Source organism: Galeopterus variegatus, unplaced genomic scaffold, assembly GCF_000696425.1.
Source record: "Galeopterus variegatus unplaced genomic scaffold, G_variegatus-3.0.2 Scaffold3984, whole genome shotgun sequence".
NCBI classification, from domain to species: domain Eukaryota; kingdom Metazoa; phylum Chordata; class Mammalia; order Dermoptera; family Cynocephalidae; genus Galeopterus; species Galeopterus variegatus.
The window spans coordinates 61,120-78,589 of record NW_007730095.1 but is presented as its reverse complement, the minus strand read 5'-3'; the positions used below and the strand labels follow the sequence as shown (position 1 = coordinate 78,589).

General features: G+C 34.1%; 1 protein-coding gene across 2 annotated transcripts in view; it reads left to right on the top strand.

Annotated features, from left to right (window-relative positions):
- Window positions 1-10,833, top strand: part of IGJ (immunoglobulin J polypeptide, linker protein for immunoglobulin alpha and mu polypeptides) — a 33,519-nt gene extending 22,686 nt beyond the window's left edge. For both annotated transcript variants that reach the window (XM_008586434.1, XM_008586433.1), the window contains exons 2-5: window positions 3,867-3,954; window positions 6,684-6,813; window positions 9,187-9,267; window positions 9,934-10,833. In XM_008586434.1, coding sequence (XP_008584656.1) covers window positions 3,891-3,954; window positions 6,684-6,813; window positions 9,187-9,267; window positions 9,934-10,144 — 486 coding nt within the window. In that variant the 5' untranslated portion in view covers window positions 3,867-3,890 and the 3' untranslated portion in view covers window positions 10,145-10,833. The remainder of the gene's footprint in view (window positions 1-3,866; window positions 3,955-6,683; window positions 6,814-9,186; window positions 9,268-9,933) is intronic.
- The last annotated feature ends 6,637 nt before the right edge of the window (window positions 10,834-17,470 follow it).

Genomic DNA, 17,470 nt, shown 5'->3' with positions numbered 1-17,470 from the left:
CATCATGATGATGATGGTGAGGAAGATGATAATAGTAATAAATAGTACCCATGCAGCACTTATTATGTGCCAAGATCCGTTCTAACTTCTTCACATGCAGTAAAACATTATTAAACCTCACAACAGCCCTTTGAAATATGTATTGTTATTTTCCCATTTTACAGATAGGGGAACTCAAAAAGAGAGGTTAAGTGATTTGTCCAATATTTGTCCAATGTCACGCAGCTAGAGTGGTGGAATTGTCAGATAAACCCAATCAATCAGGCTCAGAGTCCTTTCTCTTAATTATTATGCTATATTGTTTCTCACTTTCCTTTTATTTCATGTCCCTGATCTTTCTGATTTCCTTGAAACTCTCACTCACCTGACTTTGGAGAGAGGAAAATGCCCTACCCTTCACTTTCCCAAGGGTAAAGGAAGGTCTCTTATTACAAACACTACTATTTACACAAAGCCAACAGCATCTACAATGACAGTCGACGTTTGTCTCCCTAGTCTTCTAAAGACTGGAGATGGCAGTGTGGCAGTGGTGGGGTGGTGCTCAATGGAAGTAAGTTGAGTTCTGTTTCCTTTTATTAAACTTGGAGAAGTGTCTGGCTTGCTTTAGAATTTGGGGTACTTAGTCATTCTTGTTTGTCAATTGTGTGCCCTAGTCACCAATGCTGAGGCAAAAGAAAAGTTATTTTTATTATAGAGACTATTGTAGTAGACCAGGAAAGATGATGGAGGCTTAGACTAGGATGGTTGTGAAAATGGTGAGAATCAGATGAATTTGAAATATATTTTGGAGATAAAGCCAATAGGTCATGGTGGTAGATTAGATGTGGGGGAGAGAAAAAGAAAGGAATCAGAGAATTTTGGCTTGAGCAACCAGGTGGATGGAGGTGCCATTTACTGAGATGGGAAAGACTTGGGACAGAAGGAGATTGGTATGGGAGTGTGAGGATGGATTTGTTATCAAGAGCACTGTTTTTCCTGCTTAAGTTTTAGATACCTCTTAGATAGCCAAATGGAGGTATAAAATAGTAAGATGTATATAGGAGTTTGGGGCTCAACGAGCAAGGTCAAGACTAGAGTTATACATTTGAGGGTCCTCAGCATGTCCTATGTTCAAAGCCATGGGATAAGATAAAATTAATTAGGGAGAGGATGAGATAAAAGAAGAGGCTGAGGATTAAGCTTTAATGCCCCGAGTATTCACAGGAAAATTCAGGAAGAGACTCAGAAGGAGTTGTTGGTGAGACAGGAGGAAAACAAGGAGAGCATATTTTCCATATCTAAGAGAATAAAATCTTGTCATGGTTTGAGTATCCCAAAATATAATAAGCTGTGTCCAGAGGGAGTGAAACATCCAACTATTTCACATGGTTTTCAAACAAATACTGGACTCAGACTGTTAAACAGGAAATTTAAACAAAATTTGAGTGAGAGTAATGAAGATGAGATTAAATTACCTTATCCTCTCTTTCATCCAGCTGAGTATATCACTGAACCACTTACTACATGAATCTTAGATATGAATGTAGAAAAATAAGCCTTTTTTTTTTGGCTAAAACTTTAGAACACGTGGCTAAGCTCTCTGTCACTTAACTCATGTGAAGGATTCTACTATTCACATTTTACGTTTTTCAGTGGGAAGAACATAACTAAAACTGGTGAAGAAATGACTTAAAAATTAAACTGGAACCTTACATACATACATGTATATATACACACACGTATATGTATACATGCATATATACGGATATACTTACATATATATACATATAGTTGGTTAATGATAAAGAGAATATAAAACAATTCACCTATAGCACAGAATTGTAAATGTAAGTAGAAACTTTACCTAATTTGTTTTCAGTAAAGCCTATTCGCTTAAAAAATTACCTTTATTATCTTCTTGCTCTCCCTGAATAATTAATGCTGCTAGTAATTCCCCACCAACCTTAACAGGCTTCTAGTCCATTAATTTCCAAACTTTAGTGCACATGAAAATCAACTGGGGTGCTTTCCAAAAATACATATTCCAACGCCATATCTCCAGAAATTCTGACTGAGTGTAGCCAAGAAATCCATATTTTAACTATTACTCCAAGTGATTCTAGGCAGATTATCCCTAGACAACATAAGTCAAAACACTGGTCTACAGCCTATATTGCTAGCATAGTAACTCTCTTCTGGTGACAAAAGTATCACCCTTATTTTTATTAAAGTAATTTCTTTTAGATACACAGTTTACTCAATAGAGATATAAAACTGCAAGATTGAAAGAATAGAAGCATGAAATATCGAGTGTTTCTTTAGGTTAGTAATTATGAATTAAATAATCTTTGCTTTTATTAACAAAAGATGGTTTGAAAAAAGTTTTAATTTGGCCACAGGGATTTATCCGACTTGCTTTGGGGAGGCACTCTAGCATTGAATTTATTTTCAAGGAAATTGTGATTTTAAAAAGTATCCAGCTAAATTTTAAAAAATTATTTATTTTTTTTCCAGCTAACTTTTAATTATTATTATTATTTTTAGGAGTGATAGAATAAATTAGTTATTTAGAAACTACAGTTGGTGGTGAGGAGCCCTTGGAGTGGTTGATATTTGTTTTGACATCCTGATCATAGACTAAAATAATTTACTTTCAGATCTTTCTTTTTCTAAGAGATAAAATTGTTCATGTGATTCTAGTATATTTTTCTTAAACTCCACTGATTTCTAAGTCCTACTGATAGTAAAAATTAAAATTAGAATGAACTTTGATGGTATAGTACATGTTCTAGTGCCTGGTACTTTATTCTTGCTAGACCTTCAATACATATTCTTTGAAGGAGTGCAGTTATGTGCTAGCTTTTAATATCTCTTTTATTCTGACATTTCCTACTTGTAGCTATGAAATCTTCTTGCCTACTTATGATCCTGAAGTATTCTTTATTACCTATTAAAATTCTTCAAAAATTAGAGCTGAGAACCAAAAGTAACTGAGATTTGATGCTACTGCATCTAAATGTAACCAACATATTCTTGCAACCAACCCTGCCTAAAAGACAGGAAATTCTAGCATGTTGGGTTGGAGCTATGGGAGTGCTCTGTCCAAAGCTCAGGTTTTTTTTATTTGGTACTAATTAAATGAAAAATAATTTGCACAAAATACTGCAATGATTCAGTTTTCTGTTGAGGCATCTCAGATAAAAATCATCTCATGGTTTACAGTTCTGAAAGGTGTTACTAGATGGGCAGATACAAGATCTGCCTTTTGATCTGCTATCAAACTGAAATGTGGCAACTGAGTCATCTAGTATACACCAGTTTCTAATTCCAATTCCGTGTTTGAGCTCATAAAGCAATTGAAAGTAATCAGAATGTATACATATATATTTAAATCTGGTAGCTTGGTTAATTAAGGATTAAGAAAAAATTGACTTAAGTTACAATTGGGACTTTAACGGGCTTTCATTTCGTTATCCTTCCCTTCCTTCATTTATTGTTTGAGGTGCAATGAATGTCAGATATTTGATTTGAATACTATTATGAACATATCGAGGTAATAAAGTTGAGAACCCCTATTTAAAAATTCTTAATGGACTCCTGCCTTGAAATTATTATTAGTTTTCTGGTTTACACATTTGTGTAATATAAATGCAAAATAAAAATAATTGCATCAAAACATGGCTATTTGGGGATGCTTTGGAAGATAATACTTAAATGTGAATCATACATTTCTTTTCAGTGCAGAATTTAAAGTTCAGACTTCAACCGCAGTTGTGATAGTTTTCAGTTTGTTAGCTGCCTGGAACGTTATTTTAAGAAAGCAGAAGCATCATCATTTGCACACTCCTTATAGATCACACACCTTAACCCTGACTTTTTCGCTCCAGTCTTTCAAAAGAAGTGAAGTCAAGATGAAGAACCATTTGCTTTTCTGGGGAGTGCTGGCCATTTTTGTTAAGGCTGTTCTTGTGACAGGTATGTGGTATTTAGAAAATGAACTCAGATAGAAGAAAAATATAGCATGGATTTGTTTTTCAGATTTAAACATTTATGTTTATGATTTGGTTGGTTGGTCAACTAGCTAGCCTCTTTTTTCTAACATGCTTTAATCTTTATATGGCAGTGATCTTTACATAGACAAGACTCAGTGTCATTCTCTTTATTCCTTTTTCTCTTTGTAGTTTGTATACTACTACAACCTAGAGAATAAGAAAATAGATGTTTCTGGTTAATTATAAATAGTCATACTTATATGAAGGTCCATATTAAATCTTAAAAATCAGTAATCATCCCCTGAGTCTCTGAAGTAAATATTGAGAAGAAATGAAGTAATAATTACTGTAAGTACAATATAGTACAACATTGGGATTTTATTTCCCCAAAGAGACTGGTGTTCGTTCTAACAACTTTCCTGGATCTGAGCCCACAAGTTCATAATGCCCCTTTAACGATGTATAATGTTATACAGGTTGTCTAAACCTTGATGGCTGAACTCCTTTTATTTTGTTTATTGACCTTTCAAACAACTGTAGAAAATGGACTACATTCTGAATGTAGAAATACAGTATTAAATAATTTTCATTTAGAAGGGCACATAAATTAGAAGTGATATAATTTAGCTGGATTGTTTCTAACACTTACTAAGCCTATTGTTATTATTTCAAGACAGAGCATGACAGAAATGGAATTAAGAATAGTCTTTTTATATGTATTTTTATAGTAACAGCATTAAGGATAATAATTTTCTAATATTTAAAATAGAAAAATAGTAGTACTAATGCATGTACATTAAGGATAATAATTTTCTAATATTTAAAATTTTAAAATAGGAGTAGTAATGCGTGTACAATATAAACATGTATGCACCTACTATGTCTCAGGTGCTCTTTGAAAAAAGTAAGGCACAGTCCTTAATAACAGGTTTATTAGGAAAGACTGTCAGTGAGCGAGAATGTTAGAATCTAAGTCTTGGTGAATTGGAAGTATTTGTACATTTTCTGGTAGATATATTAGGTTGCCTAATATTTTTATATATTAACAGAAAGGATAGTGTCTTCCTATCTTCTTTTTCTAATTTTCCCAATTTCTTTTCTGGTAAGGAAATATATGCTGTAATAGAATATGGACATTTTCTATTTAAGACTTAATAGTCAAGTCACTTACTGGACTCAATCTATATTTTTAGTCAAGCATTATATGCTCATTTATATTACATTGGGGAAAACATTTAAGAGTCATGGATACAGAAGTAGGGAAGAAGACACCATTTAAGTCATTTTACTCTTTTCAGAATGCTAATAAGAGTTATACCATTATCTAGAATTGACTTTATAGTATTTCTTCTCTAATACCATGCAGACTTGTGTCAGAAGATTTATTAAGAACTTCTGAATGATGGCATAAGAATGCATTATAAAGTACTTCAAACAGTTATAAGTGCAGTAACAATGGTCTTAAAATGTTTTTGTAATGGCTGTTACCATTAAGATGAGAATACTGCAATTAGATCCTCTCTTCTCTGGGAATCATCTCAAGAATAATTAGCTTTCCAGTTAAAATTATATCTATCCTGATCATTTAAACTTTATAACTTGAATTCATGTGCTAAATCTTTGTTTTGTCAGTTGAGGTTTAATGGGAGGAATTTTAAAAGGTCACAGCTAAAATTATAGGAATAAAAAAGATATTTAACATTATTACTGTTTTATAAGTACTATTAAATAAAGCTATTATTAACTGTTCAAATACTGTTAACTGATCCAAGTTTAGATAATAAGAAATTTTCTTTTTGTATTCTTTGCAACCCTTACCAGACCTCTGTCTAATATTCAGATTAGACAATAAATATTGACATTCAAAGTGAAGGCTTTAATGGTCATCTGTGTATTAATTCATTTATTCATTTTTTTCCATACCAGGCATATTATATTAAATTCAGCATGTGCCTCACAATATCTTCTAAATTGCTTTTGCAAATTTAGAGCACCTCTCATCTATATGCTCTATCTTTTAAAGTAATTCTTATAAGAAATATTAATAAATATAGCCCTTATTTTATTTGATTGAATCATTGTACCATTATAATCTAATTGTTATTATGAAAAGGAAGAATCTAATTAGTTTAGGAAAGTTGTGGTGGAGAATATTTAAGTCTTACAATATAAGGTTGCCTTGGGGGAAAACATGCCTGTTCTCTAATGCAATTTAAGCAAAAAAAAAAAAATTTTTTTTAAAGTACAAATGAGAGTTCAGGATGGATGTGACATTTCAAACTGGGTTTAGAAAGGCTAATGCTATTTTTGGTTCACTTTTGAATAAATTATTTTGGCCTAGGAGAAGTCTGATCTAGGTTTTCATTTTCTCTCACTTTGGCATTTGGCACTGATTTTTACAAGGCTACATCATTCAGAGAACTGTGTCTCTATTAGAAGCATTAGATGAAAATCAGAATTCTTTCAGCCAACATTCCCATAGACTGGTCCAAGGAAAAAGAAAATTCCTTTTAGAGTACATTTGGATTTGCTTCACTATAACATGAGATTCCACTTAAGCTATTTTAGATTAGGAAAGAGAACAAATGGAGAAAGCTGAGACCGATCAACCATAAAACTTTTTTCTGCAGACAAGAAAGATACATTAACTGAATAAAAAGTGTAGAAATAGACTTTTATTTTCCTTTCTTCTTAATATGTTTTGCTTTCAAGCCCATGATGAAGATGGAATGATTGTTCTTGCTGACAACAAATGTAAGTGTGCCCGGGTTACTTCCAGGATCATCCGTTCTACTTCTGAAGACCCTAATGAGGACATTGTGGAGAGAAACATCCGAATTATGTATGTGGCATTCCATATATATATCTTTTATGTTGTAAGAACAAATACTTTCTGATATTAAGCATTGTTTTAATGTAATATCTCTGTATTTACTCCTCTTTTTGATCTTAACACCTTACATGAGGTTGAATCTTGTTAATGAGGCAATTTTGTAGAGCTGTGGGCAGGAACAGAAGTTTCCAGGCAACCTAAAACCAGTCAGCTAAATCAAACTATAATTGATGGTTCTGATCTAGTCATCAGCATACCCTGCATGTATGAAGTTATTTCAGTTTGAATCAGAACTTTCAGTTGCCCTTGATCAGTTCAAACTGAAACTTCAGATAACACTGAAGGCTTTACTTTGTACCATATATGGACTACTGAGTATTTCATACAGTACTCAAATGTCTGCACAAAGATAAGGCAGACTGATCAAATTGACTAATTGTATTCAATTTTCACTTGTAGATTGGACTTTAGATATTCATTTCACTTCACACATAGTCCAGAGTTTTATGCTATGCAGATCTTATTCAATAGCAAGAATTCTAATAATATTTGAGAAATTAGATTCCTTCTGGATCCAATCAGTAATAAATTTTCTTTTTGAACCATTCCTACCTTAATAGTTTTCTCTCAGTAAAATACCTCTTATACAAGATCAAGGGTTTGGATCCCTGTACCAGCCCACTATCAAAAAAATAAAAACAAAAACAAAAACTTCTTATAGAAAGAGAACGTAACATTCAATTTCATTCAATCAGTGGAGAAAGTATAGTGTGTTTAAGAATTTTGTTTCGAGTTCTGGCTGGGTCACTTAATAGCTGTGTACTCTTGTGTACAAGTTACTTATCCACTCTGAACTTCAACTTTCTCATCTTTAAGTAGGGGAAAAATAGTGCCTACCTTGTCAAATTATTGTAAAATAGAGATTGTCTATTCCTTTTAGAGCTTGTATACTTCCTGGCACATATTCAAAAACTATTTGCTATTATTTATTCACCTAACCTATGTACCAGTTATCATTGTGTCACTGTTCTGCTTAAAACCCTTTGATGGTTTTCCCAACATTGTTCTTAGGATATATTACAAATGCTCTGGCCTAATCTGCAAAGCTTAGCATAACTCTGAAGACCATCTGTTGATGCTTTTCTTTTACTTTATGTTTAAAAATCAAGAAGTACTATAATGTTTTTATTTTTTCACATTCAAAGTGTTTCCTTCCTCCTCCTCTTCTTTTTTTCTTTTTTTCTTTTTTGGCAACTAGCTTGTACAGGGATTGAACCCTGGTCCTTGGTGTTACCTTTTCTATTTTTACACTTTCTAGTTCCTCTATTTGAAGAACTCCTTCTCCCATCCCTGTCAGCCTGGTTAACTCCTTCTCAATCTACATGTCTTAGTTTAGCCATTGCTTCTTCTAGTAAGTTTTCTTTGATCACTCAGGTCCTGCCCCATATATCTTCCTGTTGGGGACAGAACAATTGGAGAAGCACATGATTGGAAGGGGGTGGCATCCATGGCATTGGAACTCAACCATGTTGAAGAAGAGTGCCTATCTTATGTTTAAATCTCCAGGGGAAGATTTTGTTAATGTCCCTCCATCATTCTCTAATTCATCTTTTTCTTTTATGACATGATTCATTTTATGATATTATATTGTTTACTGAAATCAGATAATTCACTTACTTTATGCCACTTTGCCTGATGTATTTTGGTGTTCCCTGATCTTATTTCTGAAAATATATTACCATTGCTGTGTCATTACAGCATAATTCCCAGCTCCATCACTTACTAAAATGATGAGACTTTGGGGAAGTTACTTAATTAATTTGAGTCTGTTTCCTAAACTGTAAAAAAGGGATAATTATGTACATGTGAATATATACACATATGCTTTACAGGTTTGTGAAGATTAATTTTATAATAATTTATGAAAGAACAGTATTTGGCTCACAGTTGATTCTCATAAATGTATTTCCCTTGTGTTTCACATTATTTCAAGCCTTTTCTGATATTAGTGGAGCCTTTACAATCTGATAATGAATAGATACTTTCATTCATTCAAGAGACACTTAGCGAGTGCCAAATATTGAGGGTTGGTGTTGGAGGTACAACAATTTATATAAAACACAGTCCATGCATAAAAGAATTTACAGTCTAATAGAGAACTTTAAACAATTAAAAATACAATTACAATACTGTATTGTGTACAGCAAATTGCTGTAAAAATCTGAGTAATAGTATTACTATAGAGTGCTTATGGAGTGCTAAAGTTTATGATAAGTACCGTTCTGATGAAATAGTAGTACTGTTCTAGAAATATACCTATTATCAAAAAAACAATATTTGCATTTTATTATTTTACTTTGTTTTTTCTTCTTCTTTTTTTAGTGTTCCTCTGAACAGCAGGGAGAACATCTCTGATCCCACATCACCACTGAGAACCAAATTCGAGTACCATTTGTCTGACCTGTAAGAGATTTTCCTTCATACCAATATAGATGTGGAAGTTAATAACTTTTAATTAACCTTGTTAGAAAGAATGTTTTTGAAAATATGTTGGGGTATCAACATTTAGAAATATAATCTGAACTTTTAAATACAGTAATTCCTATGTTAATTATTATGTATCATAAATCTATACAACTTTGTCTAAATATAAATTCTAAAGATATGAATTCTAAAGAAGATATTATTGCCATGTATACAGGAAGGGCCAATTTATTTTAATGGTTCAATATGTGGGTTTTAGCTTATCAACATACAGGTGTTTTTTTGGAAATGATAGAATCGAACACCACACTTTTTAAAAAAATATTTCCTTTTTTGTTAAATTACTCATTTAAACAGGTATACAGTTGGGAATAAGCCTAATAGTAGAAGCTGCTGTAGGGTGTAGACAAAACAATCACATTAATCATATTTTTAATTATATTGCTTACTTTCAACTAATTTTTATGTATTAAAAATTGAAAAATCTCAAACCACTCTGCATTGTAGAGCTGTTCAGGTCTGAAAGGAGTCATCCTTTGTTAACAGTCAGATCATGCTCCAGATGATTTTGGATAGATATGTATATTCACTCAGATTTTGAGACAGCATTTGATGGAGATTCTCATGTGTATATTTGTTTTTCAGCTGTAAAAAATGTGATCCTACAGAAGTGGAGCTGGATAATCATGTAGTTATTGCTACCCAGAGCAATATCTGTAATGAAGACAGTGCTACAGAGACCTGCTACACTTATAACAGAAACAAGTGCTACACAACTATGGTCCCACTTACTTATGATGGTAATACCAAAATGGTGGAAGCAGCCTTGACCCCAGATTCCTGTTACCCTGACTAATTTAAGTCATTGCTGATCGCACAACTCTTTATCTTGAGAGGCTCTCCATTTTGATTCAGAAAGTTAATATGTTTACTACAAATGAACTTGGAACCAAGATTTTTCTTCAGTGATGTAAAACTAACTTTCCCCCCAAATAACTGAAATAGTAACATTTTTTTATCTTTATTAGGCAATTATCTCTCAATTAGGCAAGAGGAGAATATAAAACTCAAAAAGTAAAAATCAGGAGGTGAAATTAAATGTTGCCTTTCTTTGACTTTGCCTTGGAGAGCCCGAGCTCTTGCATTTTCCCTACTATTCTCTTTTTTAAAAGTTTCACTGTGTAGAGAAAATATATGTATAAACACAGGTCAATTATATGTCTTCATCGGAAAAATAATAATTCAAAACAAGTTTCATAACTATTTATACAAATAATTTAAAATAGGATCTCTAATATGAAAACAATTAGCCAAAAGTGATATAATTAAATGCATAATTGAAAAATATATTTTGACATAATATACAGACATGGCAGCAGATGATACAGATTATTCTTTTTTTGATAAAAAAAATTTATTTTGATAATCAGGTTAGTGTAAGAAATCTCATTGGAAATCATCTATGTTGTAAGTCTAATGAAATATGTATTCCAAAATATGTATTTTCTATCACAGTTTGAACAATTAAATAGATTCATAAGCATATACCTGTGTGAAATACTTTATTGGAGAAAAGTTTGCTTGTGTTAATTTTCTTATAAGTTAAATATAATTTGATATTGGTGAGCAATTTGTAAGTATTATGTAATGGTGCATCAATCACTGAATTCATACATGTACATATTTGAGGTGGCTTTGTCGTTTTACACCTAAAATTAAATAAGAAGGCAAGGTCCTTCCTGATAAATACAATGTTTATCATGTGGCAGATAGCCAAGGCCAAGGGATAAATACAGTTTTTCTAAGGATATTACCATAAGGTAAATGCTGACTCTGGATATCAAATAGTGGGAGGATGATTAGTAAAAGTCAGTTTCTTGAAGAGCCATTGTTCTGTTTCCTTTTTTTTTTTTTAATGGTGAAATAGTCATTTTAAATAATTTCCACTGTACTTATACTGAGTATTCAGTGTTTCTTTAGGGATAAGGATAGGACACTCTGGTGCTTCAGTAGGAATCATAGTTTTGATGTTCTAAAGATACATCTATTCTTGACTGATCTTCAGTTTAGCATGTGGTTTTAGCCAAATCTTTAATCAGTAAACATTTATTGAATATTAACCATATGCACAGGACTGTTTTGTGATGATTATGTTATGGTGAGTGCCCTCCAGAAAGTCACCATCACTGCTCACTCCCTAGAACCCTGCTTAGTTGTCATCCTCTCTGTGAGGCCCACCTGACCACTTTCTAAAAATATCAAATTCCATTGCCTTATCTTAGTTTACTTCTCACCATATACTTATCACCCTCTAGTAGACTACATAATTTATTTATTTATCATGTTTATGGTATCCCCCCACTGGAGTGTAATTTCAACAAGAGCAGGCATTTAAATTTTGTCCATTGGTATATCCCCAGCACCTAGAACAGTGTCTGGCATAGAGAGGCACTCAATACATATTTGTTGAATAAATAAACATGAGTTCAGCTTAAGTGAAGAGATAAGACATATACATCAAGAATTGCAATTATTTGGCAGAATCCGATAAAGGCAGAGATAGGTTCCACAGTGTTATGAGAATTTATGGGAGACTGCTTCTGAACAGGCCCCTCTACTCTCTCTCCATCTTTATTTTAGTTTTTTTATGTACCAATAATAGAAAAAGTTTTTGTCACCACACTTCAGACTCTTGTATGAAAGACCCTTATTCCAGCATTATTACCTCATCAAATGCTAGCTGGGAGAGGACTGAAAATTTATAGTCCTGCAGATATTCTCTCTTTCAGAAGTTTAGTTAATCACTAATATCACCATATTAATAACAACTTGGCACTTACTGTATGCTAGGCACCAACATAAGTGCTTTGTAAATATTAACTTATGTGATATAAATCTGGAGTAGATGGTGGCTCTTCATTGAGAATTATTGAAGAAAGATTAAAGCCTTCCTGTAAGTTTCATTCATATGTTTGCTGTATTAGTGGAATGTTTAGCAGGGGTGCACTAAGAAATCAATGTAGATGTGGCAGCCATGAAAGGAGCCTCTTTGTTCTCTACAAGGAGTGTAACCTATGGCTCTGATATCTGTAACTGAGTTTGTGTGAGGTCACGCTTCATATAAGCTGCTCCAGCCGGTGATGACTGAGTGTGGTAGGATTACTGAGATAGATCAGTTCCTCAGAGACACAGGACTCTTCTGATGGGTCACTGACTTGGGGACTCCCTATCAGCTTTGCTGAAAATTTCTTAGCGCTGCGCCTCCATCAGATATTATCTACCCAACCTTCCTGCATCAGGGTCTGATGACTTTCGCACCCTTCTTTGGCTCTCTCCCCATTTTACCTCACAGGTTTTTTCCTAATAAATCTTTTGCACCTCTGATTTCATCTTGCAATTCTTCAGGGCCTGAATTAACAAAATAGACAATTATAATCTATCTGATTTAATGATAATGATAGTGGACATTTTTCATATGCCAAATGATTTATGTCATCTCATTTAATTCTCACAATAACTTGTTGGATATTACTTTCATATTTAAATGAGAAACCCATCTCAGTGGGTAATTGGCAATTTGGTTCACTTATCTAGTAAATGGCAATGAAAACTCTAAATCACTCTGCCATAGTCTTAATAAATATCAATTGAGGCTCTTAGACAGTCATGTCCACTGTAATGTTTTTAGCACTCATGTAGCATTTTGAGGTTAATGTGACCAATTCTATTACCTGTCATAAGTCTATTATAATTTTTGCACTTTTTGTTCTCCCTTTTAAATTTGAACTAAATGGGTAACATTTTAAAAAGACAAGCATAAATCAGTACTATTGGTGAGAAATATTTTTCATCTGCATAATTTTTGACAAGTAGCCATTTGCCCAAGTGAGTACACTCAGTACCAGCCAGATAAAAATTATATCTGTTAGCAATAAAAGTTTCTTTGTGCCAGGCTTTCAGAAACCAATAGACCCAATCTAAGCACTTCAGTTTTCACTTTAAGATTATTGTCATTTTTAATGGTTTTATGTGGCTTGATATTAAAAATGAACCATAATTACTTTTCTCCAATTACAAATACACAGATGTATACACACTCATAAACAGACATGCACATACTCCCTGACCTGGGAGCACTGGGATAGGATAATTACCTTTTAATGGACTTTCCAGGTCTTGGCTTTGGGTGTAGTCTAGTAGATAAATTCAGGGCCTAGGTTAGAATACAGACTCTAAGTGACTAAATGACATTGGGCAAATTAATTCAATCTAAGATTGTTTCCTCCTTTGAAAAATGGGAGTAAATATAACTATCTCATAGATTTTTATGAAAGTAAGGATACATGGCATATGTTATGTATGTATATCACTTGAAAAAGCTGTTGTAGCAGTCAGCAACACTTGTAAATTGCATTGTGTTAATTGTCTTTGGCTTTTATCTCTGCCTAGGCAATAAATCGAGAAAAATGTAAATATATATTAGAACAGTGTTTCTCAAACTTTTGAGTGCATGAGAATCACCTGGAGTGCTCGTCAAAGCGGACTACTGAGCTCCACCCCCAGAGATGTTGATTAAGTAGTTCTGGGGTGCAGCTGGAGAAATTGCAGGTCTCATAAATTTCCAGGTTCTGCTGCTGCTGCTGGGGATCGCATGAGAACCACTGCTTTAGAATTATAAACTTCCACTTCCACCTAGTGGTTGAATTATGAAGTAGAATGAATATGCATTTTTAACATGTAGTTTCATTTCATCCTCATAACACCCTATGAAACAAGTGCTTTCTTCATTTTCAAATGATGAAACTGAAATGTAAAGAAATGGAGTAACCTGAAGAAGTAAAATGAAGTAGTATGCGGAGATCTGATAATTGGATCCAAGACTGTCAGACTCCCAAGTGGATGTTCTCATTCAGTATGTTACCCTGTCCAAACACATTTTCAAACCATATTCCTCAGTAATTCCACTTCTGAGGAAATAGCCAGAAAATACAGACAAGAAGAGATTGAGATATTTATCAAAACATTATTTATAATAGTAGAAATTCATAAGACACTTTAAGTTCATCATCATGGCAATGAGTATAGGTATATATCAGAACATTTTATTGACAAAAATGAAATTTTAAATATATATTTTTTTTAAAGATGGCCGGTAAGGGGATCTTAACCCTTGACTTGGTGTTGTCAGCACCACGCTCAGCCAGTGAGCGAACCGGCCATCCCTATATGGGATCCAAACCCGGGGCCTTGGTGTTATCAGCACCGCACTCTCCCGAGTGAGCCACGGGCCGGCCCTAAATATTTTTAATTTTATGAAAATTGTTTATACAGTACGAGGAGTAAAATAAAGGATATTGCATAAAAGAATGACTTTAAGAACACGCCTCTACACATACTTGAGAAAAGACTGGAAAAAAATAGGCCAAAATATTATTTTTTATTTGTTTCCTTTTACTTTTCAGTATTTTCCAAATATTCTACAATGAGAGTGTATTTTATAATTAGAAGAATATTAATTATTATTAATACGTTTTTAATTTTAATCAATTGTATTAATTTTGGGGAAATTCTAAATTTTTATCTATTTACATAATGTATTTAAAGAGCAAGTGATGTTTACTTAACATCTGCTCTGTGCTCAGCACAATGCCATAGCTATGAGGGATATGTAAGAAGACTAATAGCTGGGTCTTGCTTTTTAGGAGTTTCCCTACTCCTTTTATAGGCCAAACTAACACAGGAAAAAATTGGCACATGACATAAGACAAATATGTGATTAAATATAAAAAGTGATGTGCTGTGAGTCTTCAGGGAAGCTGGGGATATTAGGGCTGAGGTAATCTTGGAGGAGATGTTAACTGAATAGGACCTTCACTGATGGAACGCAGAACCCTTCTAGAACTACACGAGCTAGGCAAAGAGACAGGAAGAAACATAACATAAATATAGGGATAGAGACAGGATCAGCCTGCTTCTCTTTCTCTATGTGTTCTCTATCAAATATTTCACTTACGTGTTTCATTTATACGCATCTCCTCAAATGGGTGATGTTTAGTTTTTTTCAGTGGTCAAGACCTTTCTGTTCCTTCCCTGATGAATGTGCAGTTGTCACTTATTTACAGGAAATAGCTTAGCACTTTGCCAACCCAAGTTTGATCCACTGACTGGTTGAATCATTACCACCTGGGAGCATGTTAGTCCTACAGAAAGATGGGCCTCGCTCAAGATCCACTGAATACAAATCTGCATTTCAACAAAATCTGCTTTCATAAACACACTAAACCTTGAGAAACGCTGGAATGGCATGCAATACTTTCAGAAAACACTCTGAATCCTAGCTAAGGAGGCAGCTGCCAGTGTGGTTTAACAACTGAGGGACTGACAAAGTCCTACCCAACAAAATTTTCTACCATTATCCTTCCCTAAATATGCCATGATTAGACTCACTCTTTAAGGGAATGGTGAATGATCTGGGAAGACTACATATTAGCCATCATTTAATAAAAGAATCTTTTTACCAGGGTTAAGCACAGAAAATACCTGCTTTATATAGTACAGAAAGGACTGAGATATGTTCATTTGGGTAAGTTCAGAGGCAATTACTGTCCAAGCTCTGATGAAGTGCAGAAATGGAGGGTGCCGGGTGCTCCGGCAGATGTGATGGGCACTCTGAGAGTGGAGGACCTAGAGGTGGGGGGAGATGGGCACTGAGAAAAGCTTCATCTATCTCACAGTTACGCCCGAGCCAAATTACATCTCAGCATCCTCCTTGCTTCTTCATTTGAAGATTTCTCCTCTGCCAACATGCATGCTTGTTACCAGCTGAATCCTGTTTCTAAATCTAATTGGCTATAAATTCAAAGTGAGAGAGCAAGGTTCAGTGGCTGATGTTATTGGACTAGGGGTAAGATGGAAAGGCAAGAAGCAACAGGTGGACAAAACCAAATGCTATTCTATTGCGGAATGATGATCTTTTATTTTCCACCAAGTGAGATTTTCTTCTGAGTTAAAATTTTATTTGACACATAGTGATTGTACTTATTTATGGGGTACAATGTGATGTTTTGATACATGTATGTGTTGTATAATGATCAAATCATGGTAATTACCATATGCATCACATTAAGCATTTGTCATTTCTTTGTGTGAAAACATTCAAAATCCTCTCTTCTAGCTATTTGATATATACAATGCATTATTGTTACCTATAGTCACCTACTGTGCAGTAGAGTACCAGAGCTTATTCCTTCTATCTAACTGTAATATTGTACCTATTGACCAACCTCCCCTCCCCTCCCCCCTCCCTTATTTATTTTCCCAGACTCTGGTTGTAATCACTATTCTAGTCTCAACTTCTATGAGATCGATTTTTTTTTTAGATTTTGCGTATGAGTGAGATGATGCGGTATTTGTCTTTCTGTGCCTGGCTTATTTCACTTAACACGATTGGGCAGTTGGCCTGAGTCACAATGAAGTCTTTAAGGTTTTGTGAAGGAGCGACAGAGCTGTTGATTTTAAGTTCAACATTTCTGGTGTCCTTTCTGGTTCTTAGAAATGAAGTTTGGTTTTCAGAAGATGGGATGAATCTTCTTTAGGGTCCTTAAGGTCATGACAGAAGTAACGGAAGAGGAAACAAGCAGGCAGAGATATGTCTAAACAAGCAATAAAAATAACTCTAAGGTTATTTCTTGTGAGTTTTCTTTAAAGATGTATAAAATTAAGACTCTGATGTGAGTGACCAAAGTAAAATGTGTTTTCTACATCTTTAGGTGTAAAAAGCCAGAAGAAGAATTTCCATGATGATGTCTATTAGACTGAGTTTTCAGAGGTTTGGCTGGACCTTAAATTCATCATCCTACCTTGCTTCCCACATAGACTGAGGAAGCAAGATTTTCCCCAGTCAACTAGGCCAATGCCCAACTATCCTCTAGAGAAGTCTGTTATAGGCTTTGTGACAGAAAAGCTTATAAGGCAGGTGTGCGTTAGCTTTGCTGGATTATCTACTCTGTTTGTAATCCTCACATACTATTTTCTTCTTTTTTGTTTACTTTATCAAGTAACAACAACATAGGCTATATCCAGCCATTTTAGAATCAGCAGGTGACAACCACTAAACATAGGAACTTACCATAGGAGTAGGGCAGTGGGGGGGGGATGGGGATGCTGGAGATGGGGGGGGGGT